This window comes from Artemia sp. Qi Xiang Cuo, chromosome 5, assembly GCF_049724085.1.
Source record: "Artemia sp. Qi Xiang Cuo chromosome 5, ASM4972408v1, whole genome shotgun sequence".
NCBI lineage: Eukaryota > Metazoa > Arthropoda > Branchiopoda > Anostraca > Artemiidae > Artemia > Artemia sp. Qi Xiang Cuo.
The window spans coordinates 62,502,726-62,522,576 of record NC_142798.1 but is presented as its reverse complement, the minus strand read 5'-3'; the positions used below and the strand labels follow the sequence as shown (position 1 = coordinate 62,522,576).

Below are 19,851 nucleotides of genomic sequence, written 5' to 3'. Positions count from 1 at the left end.
GATATTTTTCGATGTAAAAGTAGGCTATTTTATTCTGTTAGAAGTATAATATTCTGTAGAAATTGACCATACAACGGACATCAACAAATGAGGTCTGAAGATACAGAATTAACGAAAAAGCAAAACAGGCCGATTATACAAAATTGAAATTGTTAGATATATGTTCAATTTAGCAAAGCAATAATGAATTGTAAAATTCATAAGATATTTGATGTAATCAGTTTGAAATATTCGTCAGGCCGTTTCCGGGCCTCTCTGCTGTTTCTTTCGCAGATCAAACTTCAGCCAAGTTGCTCTCTATTTCGCTTTCGAATCAGGTTCCATTGGCTATCAATCCAAATTGTTGTTTTATGTTTGTTTTAAAAATCTGTTGGCTCTCATAGAGAGATTTATTTGTTGCTAAAAAGTTACGATCAAAAGTTACGAGCTGGTAAAATTTGCCTTATTTTCTTAAAAAAAACGGGAAACACCCCCTAAAAATCATAGAATCTTAACGAAAATCATACCGTCAGATTCAGCGTATCAGAGAACCCTGCTGTAGAGGTTTCAAGCTCCTACCTGCAAAAATGTGGAATATTATATCTTTTGCCACAATAAAGATCACGGTTGCGTGTTTACTTTTTTTTTTTTTTTTTTTTTTTTTTTTTTTTTCAGGGGTGAACGTATCGACCCGGTGGTCCTAGAATATCGCGAGAGGGTTCAGTCGAACGTAAATAATAAGTTCTATTGCCCTTTTTAAGTGACCAAAAAATTGGAGGGCAACTAGGCCCCCTCCCACGCTCATTTTTTTCCCAAGGTCACCGGATCAAAATTTTGTTCAGCATAGTCAAAAAATCTAATAACTATGTCTTTGAAGATGACTTAATATCCCACAGTCTCCGGAAAAAAGGCTGCAAGTTATGAACTTTTCCCATTGTTTACATATAGAATTGGTTATTGGGAAGTATACAGACGTTTTCAGGGGGAATTTTTTCTGGTGGGGGTCGGTAGGAGCGGGTCACGTGGGAGGATCTTTCCATGGAGGAATTTTTTACGAAGGGGGCTCCGGATTTCCCAGCATTACTTAAAAAATAATCAGAAATTAAATTTTAGAAAACTAATTTTTTCAACTGAAAGTAAGGAGCAATATTAAAACTTAAAACGAACAGAAACTCTTACGTATATGAGGGGGTTCGCCCCCTATTCAATACCTCGTTCTTTACGCTAAAGTTGTTTTAGTACTTTCAAAAGAGCTATTTATTCTAATTAACCGGCCTTTGTGATTCAGGGGTCATTCTTAAAGAATTGGAAACAGTTCGACCTTTAGCGTAAAGAGCGAGGTATTGACGAGGGGGTGAACCCCTCATAAATTTAATCATTTCTTTTTGCTGTAATTTTTAATGTTGCTCCTTACTTTCAGTTGAAAAAAACTTGTATTTTTATTTAATTAGTATGACTGAGTGAGCGAAGTTTCCATCGTTATTGTTAATTTAATAATAACGTTAACGTCATATAATACATAGTATAATAAAAAATGTAACAATGATTATAAATTATTTATAGAAGACTTTATCTTGAAACCAATATCCAATTCAACATTTGATCATTGGTATCAAATATTGCGCGCCGCATGCAATTTCTTTGACTGAAAGTTCTTTTTGGCTTATTTCTTTGTGACTATGAATCACTGACGGAAATTGCCTAATTCATTTCCTTTATAGCGGTGCAAAATGCCTTGTGGCTGACTTTAAACCGCTTTTTTCCCTTGAGTATATTTAAATATTTGTTTGTGGTCTACATAAGAAGTTCGCTCTCTTTTAGTGACTACCGAATCATTATGAGATAAACAGAAAAGTCAAAATGTAAGCTCCTTTTATTTTCCGCTTGATAAAACTGTTATCTTAGGAATAGCAAACCTATAGTGTCTTCCTAAACCAAAATGGTGTATCGTAGTTTCTTTCATCTTAAATACATTAGCGAAAGAATCTGCCTTTTTATTTTTGAAAAATTCGAGTCTGGCTTAACAGGGATCCCAAATTACTCAAAAGTAAATAAGCGCAATGAGTATCAAGGAAGTAGATTACTGTTACTACTACTGATCACTCATGCAGAACTAACTCGCCTGAAGCCACCACAGGCTGCAGGTGTTTCTCAAACCCTCGCTATTTCAGTGTGGGGGGGGGGGGGGGGGAATTAACAGAAATTTAGAGGGGGGTAAAATGAGATTTTAAAAATCCAGGGGGTGGCAATTTTTTTATCCTTCCAATGAAAATAACCAAAAAAATTATGGTACGCCAATGTTAAACAGGAGTACCAAAATTATTTTCAATGACAATACCAAAGAAGTCATTTTTAAAAATTTAGGGAGGGGAGCAGCGAAAATTCTTGGAGTGAAAATGACCATCCCCTCTCCCGCCCGAAGTCCCCCCCCCACTCTGTTTAGTGCTTTCCATCAAGCTGTTACTTCTTTTACATCTTCTGTTACTACCTCTTCCTAACCCATTTGAGTAGAGATTATCGTTTGATGTTCGATCTCTTCCTCAACATGTCTGCCCATGTCTGAGGGTCTTACTTGGCCGCTGCATTAGCTTGGCTTTGGATCCCCAATCAGGGACGTAATTTGCTATGGGACAGAGGATGCAATTGCCCCTCCCAGGCCTCAGTTTGTCGCCTCCAAACCCAATTTTACCCCAAGGTGAAATTTAGTTTCTCCGAAAATCTTTTCAAAACTAAGATAAGTCTGCATAATTCAAGCATCCACGAAGCGGGTAAAAATTTACCTTTTTGGTACTAAATGGCTCAATTTTCAGTTTTCACTTTCATTTTGACTTGATTTGGGAAAATTGGCTCAAACTCCCCCCCCCCCAACTACCCCTCTTTTCACCAAAAGCATCTGATTGAAATTTTGCTATGACAATTTTGTTTAAAATGTCCAAAGAACATAAGACAGTGCTTCTAGGGTTGGCAGAACCCCCAGAGCCCTGGGGCAAGGGCTTTAAGTTATGCCCTGGGGCGTATAAGGTTTTTATGGAATGGATGATCGTATTAAATTTAGCTGAGTCTCATTTGGTCTTAAATTGGAAGTCATAGTGCCCTTTTTATGAGTCAAAGTGATTTGAGAGAACCACCCCACGCGTAGCAATAGTTGTAGTAGCAGTAGTAGTATTAGTAGCAGTATGCAAATAGCACCTTTTTTTCAACATCCCCTTCAACACACGATGCAATTGTTAACTTAATACCATCAACTGGTCCTGAAACACTCCTCATACGTCGTCTTGAAAAACTGTAATGAGCAAAGTACGTTTTAATCTCTTTCTATACAGTGACGATGTTACCCGACAATTTCGCCTTAATACCCTTAGGTGTATTAGTTGTAGTAATAGAACCAGTAAATATAGTAGTAGCAGTAGGAGTACGGTTAATAGTAGTAGTCTTAGCTTTAGTAGTAGTTGTAGGAGTAGACGTATTAGTATTATGATGCAAATATTGTCTTTTGGTTAGTTCAACATCCCCCACAACAAGCGTTGTAAGTTTTAATTTCACACACAAAACCGTTCCTAAGACATTGCTGATATGCCCTTTTGACAACCTGCATACGGATGGCAGGTTGTCATTCGTACAACAGAAATATTTTCTGAAAATTTCACCTTCATACCCTCATAAGTTGTGGATTTGAGCTAGCCAGAAGACAACGTGTGTATTCATTTAATGCTGCTTCTACGGTTACTGTAACTAACGACACTAATGTCATCAAGTTGGAACTTCTAAGGAACGTTTAGGAGGAGATTCAGTTGAACGAAAATCCTATATGCATGCAGGTATTAAAAGGACATATAAGCACTATAGGGCATATAAGGGCATAGGCAGCGATGCTCTATCATAGCTTCTTTTAAATGTTTTCACTCTTATACCTTTAAGAAATCAAAATTATTTCAGATTTTAAGGACTAAGTATCAGCATATGTATATTGAATTGACAATTCACATTCATTTGAACTTAAAATTTAATTTAAATTTAATTGAATTAAAAAAAATAACTTTAAGAAATCAAAAATTAATTAATATTTTAAAGAATAAATATCAGCACATGTATATTAAATTGATAATGCACGTTTATTTAACAGATTCTTTTAAATGTTTTCACTTTTATAACTTAAAAGAAATCAAAAACTAATTAAGATATTAAGGAATAAATATCAGCATATGTATATTGAACTGACAATGCACATTCATTTGAATTTTTTTTTCAGTCAAGTAAAAATTATGTTCTTGTTTTTAGAAAGCATAGGGGTTTTGAACCCTACTCGTATTAATTTCTGCTCGTTTTGAGTTTGTGTTTTTTGGGTGGATGTGTTTTTTAATCTAAGAGATGCAAATTGGTTGTTTTTCTAATTTTTTCAATGGAAATACAAAAAAGGCATTTTCAATGAATACATTTTCAATGAAATTCAATGAATGAAAATACCGCCCCCAAAGGAATTTCTCGAAGTATGGACGGGGGGCTAAGGAATATAGGGGAATCACGCCCCCCCCCCCGCCTCAATTGACCCGACTGGATGGATTATAGAATAAAATGAATTAAATATTGAAACTGAATTAAATAGAATAAATTACAAAAATAGCAACACGATCTACAAAACAGTAGGCTAATTCATTTTAGATTTGGTGGTTCTTTGTCACGAAGGGCTTTGACTTCTAAAAGCTACAAAAAAAAATGTTTAAATCGGACTTGGTCTGAATAGCCTTTTCTATTTCGGAATATTATCTTATGATCTGTCCAAATTTCTTTTGAACAAATTTCTATTCAAATTCCCCCCCCCCCCCCCGCCTCAATTGACACCAGTGGATGGATAAATGCACAATGAAACTGAATTAAATAGAATAAATTACAAAAAAGGCAACACGATCTACAAAACAGTAGGCTAATTCATTTTAGATTTTCTGGTTCTTTGTCACGAAGGGCTTTGACTTCTAAAAGCTAGAAAAAAAATTGTTTAAATCGGACTTGATCTGTATAGCCTTTTCTTTTTCGGAATATTATCTTATGATCTGTTCAAATTTCTTAAGAAAATATCCCAGAAAAAAATTGTAAATTGAAACTAACTGTAGTTCTTATCATCTAATGTAACTCATTGCCTGATATGCATAACCATAAAAGCCAATTAGAGTAATTTACAAGTCTCCCATCATTGACTGTGGTGAACCAATGTTAGTCCTTGTCAGCTCGCCGTGACCAAGCCAACCAATCTTTAAGGGTAGGGTATGTCGTTGGCTTAGTTACTTACTGTCACTTATTGTATATATAAGATTTTTGTTTAAACTCATCAATATTCTGAAGCTATTGTTATATATTTTTTGTAGTGAGAAACGAAGTGACGGTTTTAGCAGTTTTGAAGACGAAAATTTGGATTGCAAGGATACCACTTTAACCGAGGGTGACATCAAAGAAATGTTATGTGAGATGGCACCCTCAGCAGATAGCAGAGAGGTGAGCGTAAGATTGCATTTTTAAAGTAACATTTGTATGAATTGCTGCGAGCGAATTAATTTTTTTGTGTTAAATGAAGAAAATAGGAAGAAGAAAATAGGAAGTCATTACGGAGAAAACTTTAAAATGCTTTTTTTTTCAAATAATATTTTCTATGACTATTTACGTATATCTGTCAAAAAGGTATCGAAATTACATTAGAAAAAAACTGAAAAAAGGTCTGACGGTGCCATGTTCAAATCACTGTATATAATTAATATACAGTAAGATTACGGCTCAGTGATTTTTGGCTATTACATTCTCCTCGCGTACAAACTGCTCCTCCCATTTAATCTGCCATCAGCGGCCCAGTGTATATTACCCTGGAACACGTATTTTCGCAGAAACTTTCTCAAAATGCCTTTGAAACCAACTCGAGACTTCGAAACAATTCCTAAAAACATCTAATAATAACATTGCACTACTAATTACCGATTTTTATATGCATATTGGAATAAATTAATTTAAAATTAGATTCTTTAAAATCTAGTGTTACAAAGGTGAAGCCGAGTTTCGCGTTCAAGAGAAATCTGACTTGTCTACTCGTGAAAAAATCTAATATCGCTTATGTTTATGCTTGGTTTAAATGTTCTCCGGAGCACTTGCATCTCGGTCCGGCTTTGTATAATGGTTCAGATAGAGAATGATCATACTGAATTATATTTATATACAGTGGTTCAAAGATAAAAAGGATAAGGATCCTCCAGAGCCATTGATTTCTTTTTAATTTATATAATATCGATTATTAGCAAAAAAATTAAAATAATCAATTCCTCTCCAAATGCCACGGCTTGATATGGAGGAGGGATAATCAAACCATTACACAAAATAAAACACATTACGTAAAATTCTAGTTTAGCTACTTTTTGCTATCTTGTAAAGGGATTAGGCTAGGGAAATGAAATTTTCAGGGACGGATCTATAGACTAAAGTATGTCTGGGAAGGTATTTGAAGTACCTACCTACACTCCTCCCTATAGAGGGCAGTAACCTTTGATGACCTTTAAAAATCTTTGTGTTATAAAAGTGACACCTTGCAAAACAGATTTCCTGCTTAAATGAAATACAAGAAAACTGTTTTCAGCTTCACAACTTAGCTCAATCCCAATTTGCAAGGTTTCAAATACATTCAAGTTCAAGTTCTGCAAATACATTTCCTAAATTAAAAAAAAAACAAAAAAAAACATTGGTATGGCTTAAAATTCTACTCTAATAACAGGAATTGTATTTTCAGTGCTAAAACCAGAGAAAAAGAATCTAATAACTGAAATTTAAAAGTAAAATGTTGTTTTGTCAAAATTTTAATAGGGATAGACCTGTCTAGTAGGCAAATTTCTAAGACTTAGAAATCAGACAAGGGTTAACATAGAAGCTTGGCAATACCTTCCCAGAGTATGTTTTTGGCCTTGTATTCATTACTGAATGTTTCATTTTTCCTAATCTAACCCCTTTCCGAGATAGCAAAAAAGTAGCGAAACTAGAATTTTACCATACATTAACCTCAGAAGGGGTTTAACAAAGAAAACAACTGCAACTTCATGTACTCTGCCATCACTAACTTAAGACTCAACACTCAACTCCTTCCTTAACATACATCAATAAAAATTAAAAATACAATGGTAATAATACTAATATTGATGATTTAATATCATTTTAGTCTGTTAATTATGTATCCTATCAGTTTAACGCAGTAGCAGTTTTAGGTCTTATAATCTAGGGGGGAGGGCATGGTATACCATAGGAGTGTAACATGAGATTGTTACATATAAAATGAAATGAATTTAATGGCAGATGTCAGAAACATTGCGGGAGCAGCTGCCCCCCCCCCGCTGGCCAGGCCTAGAACCACCACTGGTTTAACCATTAAAATCATATTTAGAAGACAATCCATATCTCTATCTAATGAATTGCATAACTTAGCCCCTCTAAAATCAGAGACCTGCATTTGCAGAGACCTGCAATGGACCTGCATTTGAATTTGAGAAATTTTTCGCCATATTAAAAAAAAAAATCAGTGAGCTATGTTTGTCCATTTGAAGGATATTTCAAGCATCGATGAAAGGAAATCTTAAAGTACCATGATGAAAACTAATTCTTTAAATGGGTTAAATGGAAACTTACACAACTATATACGTCCTAAGAAATGAGGAAAACTGAGGAGTCAATTTTTAATGAAAAAAAAATCCTAAATTTTCAATTTATTTAATTTTTTTACTAGCTCTCGCCAATTTTAAAAATAAAGAACGCGTGTTAAAAATCGGCAGAAAATGAGCGAAAAAATACATCATCATGGAGCTCTAGAAAAAGTAACTTTCCCGATTACTTTAGCAGAAGGAAAATAGAGCCATTAATTGACAGTAAACTGGGTAAAAAAAACAAGTGATTAGATGAATAAGATTATAAAAGATATAGTAAATTGGATAAAATCTAGTGGTTGAATTAGTAAAATGTAGGCTAACCCTAACATCTTGTTAACAAATAGGAATTGGAAAGAAGTGTTTTTATAAAGAAATAGCTACAAACCTAGCCTAGGTATTCATTCGTTTATTATTAAAATTCTTCAACGCTTCAAATTTTTATTTATTGACTTATCTTTAAGAGATTTTTTGGAAAGACTAATTGTTCTATTTTGTCATATTTATTTGTTCCAATTATTTAACCTCAAAAGTCTCACTTTTATTTCTTAACTCATGTCACATAAAGTACAAATATTAAATTTATTGTTTTAATTCAGAAACCAATGAAAGAAATAAAGTCGTGAGACATTCAAGTGTAACAGACATATTTAAATCACCCTTTGGCTAGCGGTAGATACAAGATAAACAATTAGACTACCTCATGGAGGATAAATCTGAAATATCGCGTAATGGAAAGCTCATGACATCTCTTTTAATAATTTATTTTCAGGTTTTTGCGGCATTTTTGAATTCTTAAGTGCGGAAAGCATTGTCGAATTTACTGAATTTAGTTTCCGCATAGTGTCTTTCACGGTTCGGTTTGGAGACACGTGTGAAACTTTTTGCGCACGGAAACCGACTTTTAATATTTTATAACAACCAAACGAAAAATCATAGAAAATCCTGGTTTTCAGATATGGATAGACCTAAGATGGAGCGTTTGGGTAAAAAATGTTTTTATTTTGATTTCCTGTGTGCTTTAAAGGAAGCAAAATAACAAGACTGTGGTAATAAACATCGCTGTGTCCTATGAGCTCGCCTTTAAGGTTTATGTTACATGTGCAAGATTTTGATATTTTATTTTTCTGCAGTTTTACGGTTTTAATGTTTTAGTTTCAGACGATAATTGGTTACTCCTGTATTATTCAGAACACACTCAAGAAGTGAAGTTAGGCTAATCCTAAAGAAATGTACCAAATTATGATGAAAATATAATACTTTAGTTTATATAATAATGTACTTTGGGCTATTATATTTGCACATTAGAGGGGCTTGGGGTTAAAGTAACCCAATCTTACCCCCACCCCCTAATGTGCAAATATATAGCCCAAAATAAACAAGTACAATGCATTCTGCCACCCGTTATTTGTATTTGTGGCTATGAAACCGGTTTTCATAGATCGCACATTCAGCAAACTTCTCGAGTGTGTTCTGAGTAATTCAGGATTACCGATAATTGTTCTATCATTTGATACCTGAGATTTATTTTCATCCATCTACTGAATCATTTCATTTTAGATCATTCTCTAGTACAAGGTCTAAATCATGTCAATATCATGATTCTGGTTTGGTAAATGGATGGATCTGAAACAAATGATTCCAATGTGATTCAAGATGATTCTAATGAGGTCAATTTGTTGTTTTTTTTTTCAATGAAAATATCAAAACAAGGTATTTTCCAATGAGAATGCCCCTAACAAAAGGCATTTTTTCAATTTTGAAAAGCTAGAGGAGGGTAAAACAAATCTACGGGGAGAGCAAAGAATAAAGATCTTGACCTGCGATTGTATTATTGCCAAACTAAGTGTGCCGGGAGCGGTGGTTATCTCCCTGGGGAAGGCGTCATAACATCAAACCGTCAGGAGCAGTACAAAATCCGTCATAACATCGACAAAAAAATCCGTCAGAACCTCGAACCGTCATAACATTCGAAAATTTTAAACCTTTAGCTTTTGGGATTTAGGGGGGGGGGTACCCAGGTTATGTTACGTATTTAATATATGCTATACCTTACCCCCACCCCCCTGATGTGCAAATATATAGCCAAAATTTGTTTCTAAACTATTATATACTTATTACCATTATATAAACTTATAAATTTTTTAGATGTTATGACGGTTCGAGGTTCTGATGGTTCGATGTTATGACGTTTTGTGTTTGTGACGGTTCGCCGAAATGGTAGCACCCCATCTCCCTGCTTGAGACTAACTTGAGTTTCTGACCTTATCTATTTTCTGTGTCTTTGGACCTGCCTTTATAGCTTTGTTTCTCCCATGTACAGGAAGTGACCCACATTTTTAGCTCCTGCCTTGTCCGTAGCTTTATCCTAATTGCTTGCAAATATCTGTACGCTGTTGAAAAACAATAAAACAAAAAGAAAACAACATAATACAAAAAATTCTTTAGCAAAATCTTTTAAATATCCTTATCTTTATTCTCTTGGACTCCAGGAAATTACACAAGATATCTAAAGTTTAGCATGACTCATGTATAGTTTATTGTTGAAGAGTCACGACAAGTTGTCATGCATTTAGATACTTTTACTTTTTTTAAACTAATCTCTTATCAAAATAGTGAATATACGGAAATAAACTTTCAAGCTTAATTAAAACAACTCTTCAAAATGAGTAGTTTTGTTGTACATTGTTTTATATCTATATTACAAACATTAGGGAAAATTGAGGAAGAAAATGCAGTGCTGGTTTAGATTAGCAAAAAAACCGAAAAGGGCAAAAACGAGAAACCTTAGTGGTGCTGATGACAAATGTGATGCCATCTTGACAATATCCTCCACTAATTTGTCTTCAATTCAGGGCTAAGGAATTGAAAAAACACCACCTTTTTGCTTTGCGTTTGAAAAATTTGAGGCTCGTTTTTTAATTATTGAGTATTTTAGTTTCAAGCTTCTGTTTTTTCTCATGTTTGTTAAGTCAACTAACTGGCCATACACAATATAGTAAAATAAATAAATACTGGAAAATCTAGTGTATGTCTAGGATTTTGTTCAGATGGGGGGGGGGGGGGGTACAAAGAAACTTTTAAAAACTAATCACAAATTTGTCTACATGTATTTCTGTTACTTTTATACTAGTCAGACAAATTTTTGGGTGGGGGGGGGGGGTTCAAAACCGGTAACCCTGCCCTCTGGATACTTCCTTGTGGACAATCTACGACTTCTATAACATTTGGCCACACAGCTGGCAGTATAATCAAAGATTTTTTTTTAGAATCGTAACTCTTGCATATATCATAACTATTGCATACAGCTACCCATCAGTCAAACTTATAAAATAATATGTAATTTACACTAAAGTTAAGAATGAATGGTTTCTGAAGTCGCTGATGAAAATTTGGACACAAAGAAATGGCTCTAAAGCAAAACATAGCGAGTACACATTTCACAAATGACGTTTTATTTCCTTTAAATTGATCTTCTGGTGTTTTAGAAGTCACTATGATAAATAAGTGGTTTAAATTATAATAAGAATGTGTTAAGCAGAACAGACTCTGAAAGCTATATGTTGCCAAAATGGCTTTCAGTTCTATCGGATTGGCGGAAATTAAAGTGACGTTTGAATTTAACTAGCCAAATCAGTAGTATAGGTGTCATTTATTTTCTTTTCTACCCCTTATGAACTAAGGCGTTGACCCTATGTATTCTTTTTCTTCTCTCTTTTCTTTATTTTGACTAACAAAAAATAAAAGGCTTTTTGGACGATAAATATATTTTCTTCGAAATAGAAAGCATAGCCTGCATGGTTTTGTATGAAAGGATAAGATTCTTGTAACATTGAATTTATTAGTTTCAGATCTATCCATTCACCCAGACAGAACCACGATTTTATTTCCATTTAGAGAATGATCTATACTTGCCTAAAAGCAGGAAAATTTGTCTGTTTTGGACATTCTTCATGCCTTTCCAACGTTTAAAAAAAAAAAAAAAAAATCAGAAACGTAATTTGTTGATAGATGTTTAAAACTTTAGAAAACGCATCAAACTTGTTTATATGCGTTTTTGTTATGTTTTTGTATGTTTGACAAACATTTTGGGAGGGGGGTGGGTCAAACCCCCTAACCTTTCCCCTGGATACGGCCTTGCTGGTGCTGCAATTTTTTGTGTCAGGCTGAATGAACAAAAGTAAACAAGATATATATATATATATATATATATATATATATATATATATATATATATATATATATATATATATATATGTGTGTGCGTGTGTTTGTATATATAAGATTTAAGTAGTTAGTTTCTATTAACCAGCTAAGACGAGTTTTTTTTTTTTTTTTTTTTTTTTTTTTTTTTTTTTTTTTTTTTTTAGCCAGTCATTAGCTTAGACACGCTAGTTTTAAAAGGCAAAAACATGGTTGGTTATTTGTATAAGTCAATTGTGTTAGACTTGAAAAATGTACTTTGACATTGGCTAATAAATATGGTAGCGTAGCGTGAAGTAAATATTAAGCACTTGCATCCAAAATGAAAACATGCCATTTTGATGTATAATGTATCTGGTAATTAATTTGTGTCTATATACTAATTGTTGTGTAATGCGTCTAACAAATTTTCTTAGTAGTGGAGAGGTAGATGAGGAATGACTGAATATTAAGTAGTTTTTGAATTGTTACCATTGGGGTCAACAAGGACAAAAATTAATATATCCTGGGTATTGGTGCGTTATATGGGCCTTTACAAGGAAACCAGTCACGAAAAACCCGCCAGACTGATTATCTCTCAATAGCGGTCTCTTGAAATGGAATGCAAAGAGTAGTTTTCATTGCGTTTACGATATTTAAACTCTCGTTTTGGGGGTTTAGGAGGGGAAAAGGTGCCTATGTTAGGTTAGGCTACGTGTTTAATGTTATGCTTTACCCCCCCCTCCCTCCACCCCCTAATGTGCAAATATATAGCCCAAATTTGTTTATCAAACAGTTCGTGGTAACGAACTGTAAGTGAGGAGCGACCCGGCTCAATGGTAACCGAAACTTTAGAAAACGGGTTTTTGATTCCAATAGATATATCAAAAGAATCAGATTTCAATGCTGATTTCAAATATATAACTTTCATCAAGTTTAGAGCTACCTTTCAAAAGTTACGCGCCTGAGAAAATTTGGCTGATTTTCAAAAAAAGGGGGAAAGACCCCCTAAAAGTTATAGAACCTTAATGAAAATCACACCATCATATTCAGCGTATCAGAGAACCCTACTGTAGAGGTTTCAAGCTCCTATCTACAAAAATGTGGATTTTTGCATTTTTTGCCAGAAGAAAGATCACGGATGCGTATTTATTTGTTTGTTTGTTTGTTTGTTTGTTTGTTTTTTGTTTTTTTTTCCCAGGGGTGATCGTATCGACCCAGTGGTCCTAGATTATCTTAAGCGGGCTCACTGGAACTGAAATTAAAAGTTCTAGGGCCCTTTGTCAGTGACCCAAAAAAATGGAGGGCAACTAGGCCCCCTCTCACGCTTATTTTTTTCCCACAATCAACCGATCAAAATTGTGAGAGAGCCATTTGGGTCAACAGAGTCAAAAATATGATAAAATGTCTTTGAGGATGACTTAATCCCTCAAATTCCCCGGGGGGAGGGCTGAAAGTTATGAACTTTACTCAATTTTAACATATAGTATTTGTTATTGGGAAGTATACAGACTTTTTCAGAGGAGATTTTTTCTGGTAGGTGGGGGAAGGAGAGGGTCGGGGGCTATATGGAAGGATCTTTCCATGAAGGAAGTTTTCATGGGGGAAGGGACATTGCTATGAAGGGGGCGCCGGATTTCCCAGCATTATTAAAGAAAAAGATCAGGAATTAAATAAAAAAAACAAGTTTTTCAACTGATCAACTGATTGTGATTAAGAGGTCATTTTTAAAGAACTGGAAAAAAAATTCGAACTATAGTTTAAAGAGCAGGGTATTGACTAGGGGGCGAACCCCCTAATATACGTGTTAAAAATTTATGAATATAGAAGTTCGTTACGTAAGTTAATTCTAAGTTACGTATATTTATTACTAATAAAAACGTTCGTAAATAAAATTAAACAAGTTTCGAGAAAGCCATTTAACCAAATATAATATGCAAATTTTGTTTTAATTATTCATGTACGGTGAGCCAAAATCAAAACCTGCATTAATTCAAAAACGTTCAAAAATTAAATAAAAAAAACAAGTTTTTTTAACTGAAAGTAAGGAACGACGTTAAAACTTAAAACGAACAGAAATTATTCCGTATATGAAGGGGGCTGTCCCCTCCTCAACGCCTCGCTCTTTACGCTAAAGTTTGACTTTCTCACAACTCTATTTTTTTAAACAATAAAAAAACTTTAGCGTAAAGAGCGAGGCGTTGAGGAGGGGACAGCCCCCTTCATATACGGAATAATTTCTGTTCGTTTTAAGTTTTAGCGTCGTTCCTTACTTTCAGTTAAAAAAACTTGTTTTTTTTATTTAATAAATTATTATAGATCCATCCTATTTTATTTCATTAGCATTAACCAAACTTGACTTTTTAGAAAGGCCCACATAATGCACCAATACCATATCCTGTTTAAATGTAACTGGAGACAGGTTTCAGGTGAAAAGAAAAAAAAAAAATATGTAAAGAATCTGGACATTTTCATAGATAAAAATGACGACGAGTTAGTCGTAGCAGATAAAGGGATATTAGGATGTTCAAACATCCTAGGGAAAATAAACACCTCAGGGCCGAAAATCAGGCTTTATGATAATCCAGCTAAGTCCAACAACAAGAAAAATATCCTTGAATTAGTCGGAAAGAGGCTATAAGAAAAGATTTAAAGGAAGCAAGAACTTTGTGGGAGTAAAGTTCTGTACGGAGTGGGGTGGAAGAGAAGCATATACAGCTTTGCTGCCATTGGGTGGCCTGGTAGTAAAATAATTTGTGAGTAGTAGCAATATCATTTCATCAGAAGAAAAGGATTGTATTTTAGGATAGTAGTACCGACATTTTTTTTGGCTGGCCGTAGCTTGACTTACTGGATGGCTGTAGAGCGATGATTGTGGGCGGATTCCGTGGATTGTGTTTTTGCTAGGCTTCATAACTTTTGGCTGACAGCACCCAACAACCCACTAACGGCGCGAAAATAGGAAGTTTGGGTTAGCTATGCATTTTAGTTGTTTTTTTTTTCTAGCCAAAAATATTTTTCATTTTCAAAAGACAAAACAAATCTTCCTGTAAAGCCCTGTTTTCTTTCGGCTTTTTACAGACATATTGGAAGGCTAATTAACAAAGGAAAATACGAGAAAACAGACTTTTCAAACTCCAAATGAAAAGGTGGCTAAAACCAATAGTCAAGTCTTCTTTTCCCTATTTCAAGCAAAAATGGTCAGTGGCGTCAAAACCGACTACCACTCCAAACTCGCCTTGAGGGCTGTGGCCAGAACCGCACTATTTCGATGCACCCTGGTGGTTGCAACCCATTTCGACGTTACGTGCCAAACTTTTTCCAAAAAAGGACTTCTATAACTTCTATAATTAACCATAAAAGAAACTGGATATGGAAATGAGGAATAATAGAGTGAATTGAAGCGTAGGTAGATTTATGGGAAGATAATCGACAAATTTGCATTGAATCTGGTAGTATTTAACCATTAAATATAAACACAGTAAAGGAATGCACTACCTTTAATTGTCTACTTTTTAGTTTAACTGAATGCATCTATGAATCGTTGAAGATTTCATCAGACTCAAAAACTCATGTAGGAAGCAAAAAAAAAATCATTTAAGAAAACAAAAAAAGATGGAGAAACGGTAGTGGAACAAATTACTAAAAATAAAATCCAGAAATTGCTGGAATAGTAATAATTTTTTTTTGGAACCTTGTACTGAATTTGTAAAAGCTACTTGCAAAATAATAGCAATATATATCATAAATAGCTAAAAATTGCAATGAAACCTAGCCAACTTGGTCAAAAATATAACAACGCTGAAATCCCCGAATGCCATTTGATCAGGGGGTTTTAGAGAGGTTTGAACTATAAAGGTACGTATTTATGAAGGTAATATTTTCCCGCGCCTAAATGATCTAGGAATTACGTTTCTTGCCATACTTTTGAAATTCTTTGCCTCCCCTGCCCTAGAAAAAGGTCCACGCATTATCTTGCTAAGTTGCTCAAGGCTCGTTGAAAACATAGAAATTAATTAGACATATATTGGAATTTTCTGGATGTTGTAGTTTTTATTGCAGCTAAAATTTTTCTTTGCGACTTTGAGTGAAAAATTTGCATGGTGAACTTTTTTCCAGCTGCTTTGAATATGCTAATTAATATGGCTGAATTATCCTGTGAAGTTCATTCAAGCAGAATATATAACAACACAATAAGATGATATTTAGAAAACAATCAGAGTATTTGTTTGACAGTTGGTCACTCAGAAAAAAGCGGTTAGACAAATAGCTGTTACTTTGGCTAATATTTGAAGTCTCTTTCTTTGTCTTTTTTTTTCTTTTTTCGAACGTTGTCGTTTCCCTTCATTAACTTTTTCATTTCTCTTGAGCAAACGGTCAGAAGGCTTTAACGGTACAATGTGCTGTGAAAGGTTGCAAATTTCGATTCTTGCGATTATGGATTGAAGTTTTTTGCAACATTGCATTTTAGCGATGATTTTTCCGTTAGGTCAGGAGATGAAAAACTTGAAAATTTAAATCGTGATTTCTTCAATTTTCTGTAGGGGAAAAGGGGGCTCAGATTAATCTCGTGGTCGAATTACCCCTGTGGGCAGGTAGGGTGCGAGGATAAAGGAGTCAGCATTGAATAATTTATCAGATTCCAGATTCAGACTCAATTGTAATTTATTAATATAAATGGAAATAAATAAACATAGATTAGGTACTTGTATGATGTACCCCCTACCGCTCAAGAAGTGAATTTAAGTTAATCCTAATAAAATGTACCTAAGTATGATAAAAATACAATACTTTAGAAGCAAATTTGGGCTATATATTTGCACATTAAGGGGGGGGGGGGGTAAAGTAAAGCGAGTCAGCATGCAAAATGTGCTGCTACAATTATTCTTATACTATGAAGTAAGAATTGTTTTCTGACTTCACACAGTCCAAATAATTTACCCCCATCCCCCTAATGTACAAATGTATAGCCCAAATTCTACATTTCCGGTATATTCTGTCACTTCTCTTTGTCTTCTCTCAAGCTAAGTTGAAAGAAACTAGCAAAAGAAACCTGTTTACAGTGCGTCAATGCATGAACAACTTGAGCGGTAGGGGGTATATCATACAAGTACCATAAATTATGCTTCTCCATGCAAAAAAGGACGTTGAATCCCGCAAACTTAACAATTACTCTTAATCACACGTTACGGCTATTTTTCGCTCTTCAACACAACCACATTTTTCACCAGAACAATTCAATATCTAATAAACTCCCTCCTCCCAAAAAACACAGCCACCTTAACCTCACAAAATAAAAAAAATAACTAAAAGCCAAAAAATGAAAATGCCTTAGAGTTGGCAGGCCTTAGAACATCAAAAAAGTATAATGAGTTCAGCTCTATTCGGCTTTGGTCCTTTTTCTAGTTGGCTCCAGAATTTCACCAAGTCGTATTATGAATGTGTCAGCTAAATCAGCTAAAATCTTGGTAGTAGTTAAATCTCATTGTAGAAAATTACTATTTACCCTTTATTTAGTACCTTTTATTACTTTACCCTTTATTATTTACTTTACCCTTTATATACCCTTTATTTAGATTAATGTAACTAGACTGAATTATCTAATAACAGATCCGTGATATTTCTTTTTTTTTAGAATTTTAAAAAGGTGCCATCTTCGTTTTTTCTAATATTTCGGTAAACGCTAACATATTTCAAAAAATTGGGGTAAAAGCCCAAATTGAGGAAGAATGTTCTGAGGTATCTACCCTATATCTATTTTTATTGATTTGCAAATGTACTGCTGAGGAGGTAGGTCATTGCTTCAGACTGAAGCTAATGCGTGCCCGCAAATGTCAGCATCTATCGAAATGCTGTGATCTCAAAATGAAATCATCAGCAAGTATTTTTTGGAATTTGAGCATTTTACTGTGGTCAATCGCTGGATCTCCACGGTAATATATAAAGTCAAAATTCAATTAGCCTACGTGTTTCCGCGTTTTGTTGCAAATATAGTTTTTTTTTACTCTGTGAGTAATTGGAAAATTATACCCACAAAAAATATTTCATGGAAAAAAAACAGAACAAAAAAACTTATATCTGCTAACTAGGATTTCTAATAACTTTCCAAGTTTATAAGGTTTCAACTACTTCTGTAGTTTTTACGTCACCTATTATTTCGATTTTAGTTGGCTTCAAACTTACGCAACAGGTAAATTGCATGCAAACCCCTAGATTTTGAGAAGTTGTGATTGTGACCCCAAGATTTTGAAAAGTAGCTTTTTGTATTTCAGTTATAAAAAGTCAAAAAATACTCCCCTCCTCACCAGATTTGAATAAATCTTTTTTTTGTCTAAATTTTTTGTCAAATCCCCCCCCCCCATATTTTATAGAATTGATGCCATTGAATATGCATAGTTCTGTTGGCTATGGCGTTCTGGGAAGGGGACGTGTGGACATAGAACTGTAATATTTTATTTATTTTTTGATCACACACAGGCAACAAAAATTATTTTTACTCTAAGCCTTTATCGAAATTTTGTAAATCAAAATACCATGCTCAATAATACAATTGATCAAAAATTGCCGTCAATTTTTTTTTTCGGTGTTGGAAAATAATGTTTGTAAACTCTGAAAATTATAAATTTGTTATCATATGAAGCAACAGGTGAATGATTTTTAAAAAAACGAGAGATTGTAGGAATCATAAAAAAAATCGTAAAACTTTCGAGATTTCGTGGGGAGGTGTGTTTGGGAGTAGGGCGGGAATTGGGGGATCCCCGTGTGGCCGGGGAGGCAGATAAAGGATTGTCACTTTATATCACATTTTTATGTTAACGTTTCTGGTCATGTGATCGCTATAACGGGGGGCGGGGGAGGGAGGAGAAATGAAAAAAACGGAAATGTGGGGGAAATCATAAAAGATATCCAACTTGCCCGTGTGTAAATATAATATGCATTGTTTTGGATTTTAGGCCCGTGACCCACCTCTATCTCCCCCAATCCTGAGAATTCTAGTTGATCGTTTTTATATGTTTACCTGTAATGGCTTGTTTTGCATTTGCTTAAAACGTATCTCTTCGCCGAAATTTTAGGCCTCCTCCAAACTAAGGTCCTATGTACATGCTTGATAGTATATATATGTATATATATATATATATATATATATATATATATATATATATATATATATATATATATATATATATATATATATATATATATATATATATATATATATATACATTTTTTTTTACATGGAACTAAGTTGAGTTTGTTTATTTCCAGGGGGTCATTGGCTCATCCAAAGCAGATTCCATCCCGAGCTCAGATGCATGTGTTGCTGATGATCTAACCAGTATAAAAATGCTTTTACTGCGCCTAAGAACAGTGCTTATGCAGGTTATTTTCGATCCATTTCATTTCCTTTATCGTCTGCTATACTTTTCTTAATCTGAGCTTCTCCTTACTCTTAGTTTGATAAACTGATTGAAGCAGCTTGGCTTAAAATGCTTTCACCCTAATGAAAATATTTTTCTTGTATCTCTGACTAATTCACCTAGATTTCAGATGGTTTTGCGTTTTATTTTATTGCTGCTTTTATATGCTGTTGTGAATGTCTTGAATAACTTAACATTCTATATGTTTTGGTTATAATTTGGCGGGGCAAATACCCAATGGTTTCCTAGTCTCTTTCTCTGTTATTATGCTAGCCATAAAACATAAATTTAATCTCCCCAAATTGGTCACTTTAGCAGTCTTGTCAGTGTCTGTTGAAGTCATTTGAACTTCCTGGTCTAGCACACTTTTCGTTAATTTTTTGCCCATTTTAAAAGACGTTGAGTCGCTCAGTATAATGCATGGTTCAAAGGGCGATTTGTATCCATTCCATTTGTATGCTTCAAGTCTCGAGACTTCGAGTCTTTGTATCTATTTTCTATGTAATTTTTACCTTAAAGTAAAATTGAACTATAATCCTCATCACGAAACCACTTACGTGTTTATTACGTATACTTATGTTACTTAGGTAAGCTATTCACAGGAAAAGTTA

The 19,851-nt window shown here is 34.2% G+C and overlaps 1 protein-coding gene across 6 annotated transcripts in view; it reads left to right on the top strand.

Moving 5' to 3' along the window:
* LOC148952356 (uncharacterized) overlaps positions 1-19,851 on the top strand; it is a 140,915-nt gene that overhangs the window by 95,497 nt on the left and 25,567 nt on the right. For 5 of the 6 annotated variants that reach the window (XM_089089828.1, XM_089089830.1, XM_089089831.1 and 2 more), the window contains exons 4-5: positions 5,340-5,466; positions 19,089-19,202. In XM_089089828.1, the coding sequence (XP_088945954.1) occupies positions 5,340-5,466; positions 19,089-19,202 (241 nt within the window). The remainder of the gene's footprint in view (positions 1-5,339; positions 5,467-19,088; positions 19,203-19,851) is intronic. The other variant, XM_089089829.1, reaches the window with a different exon arrangement.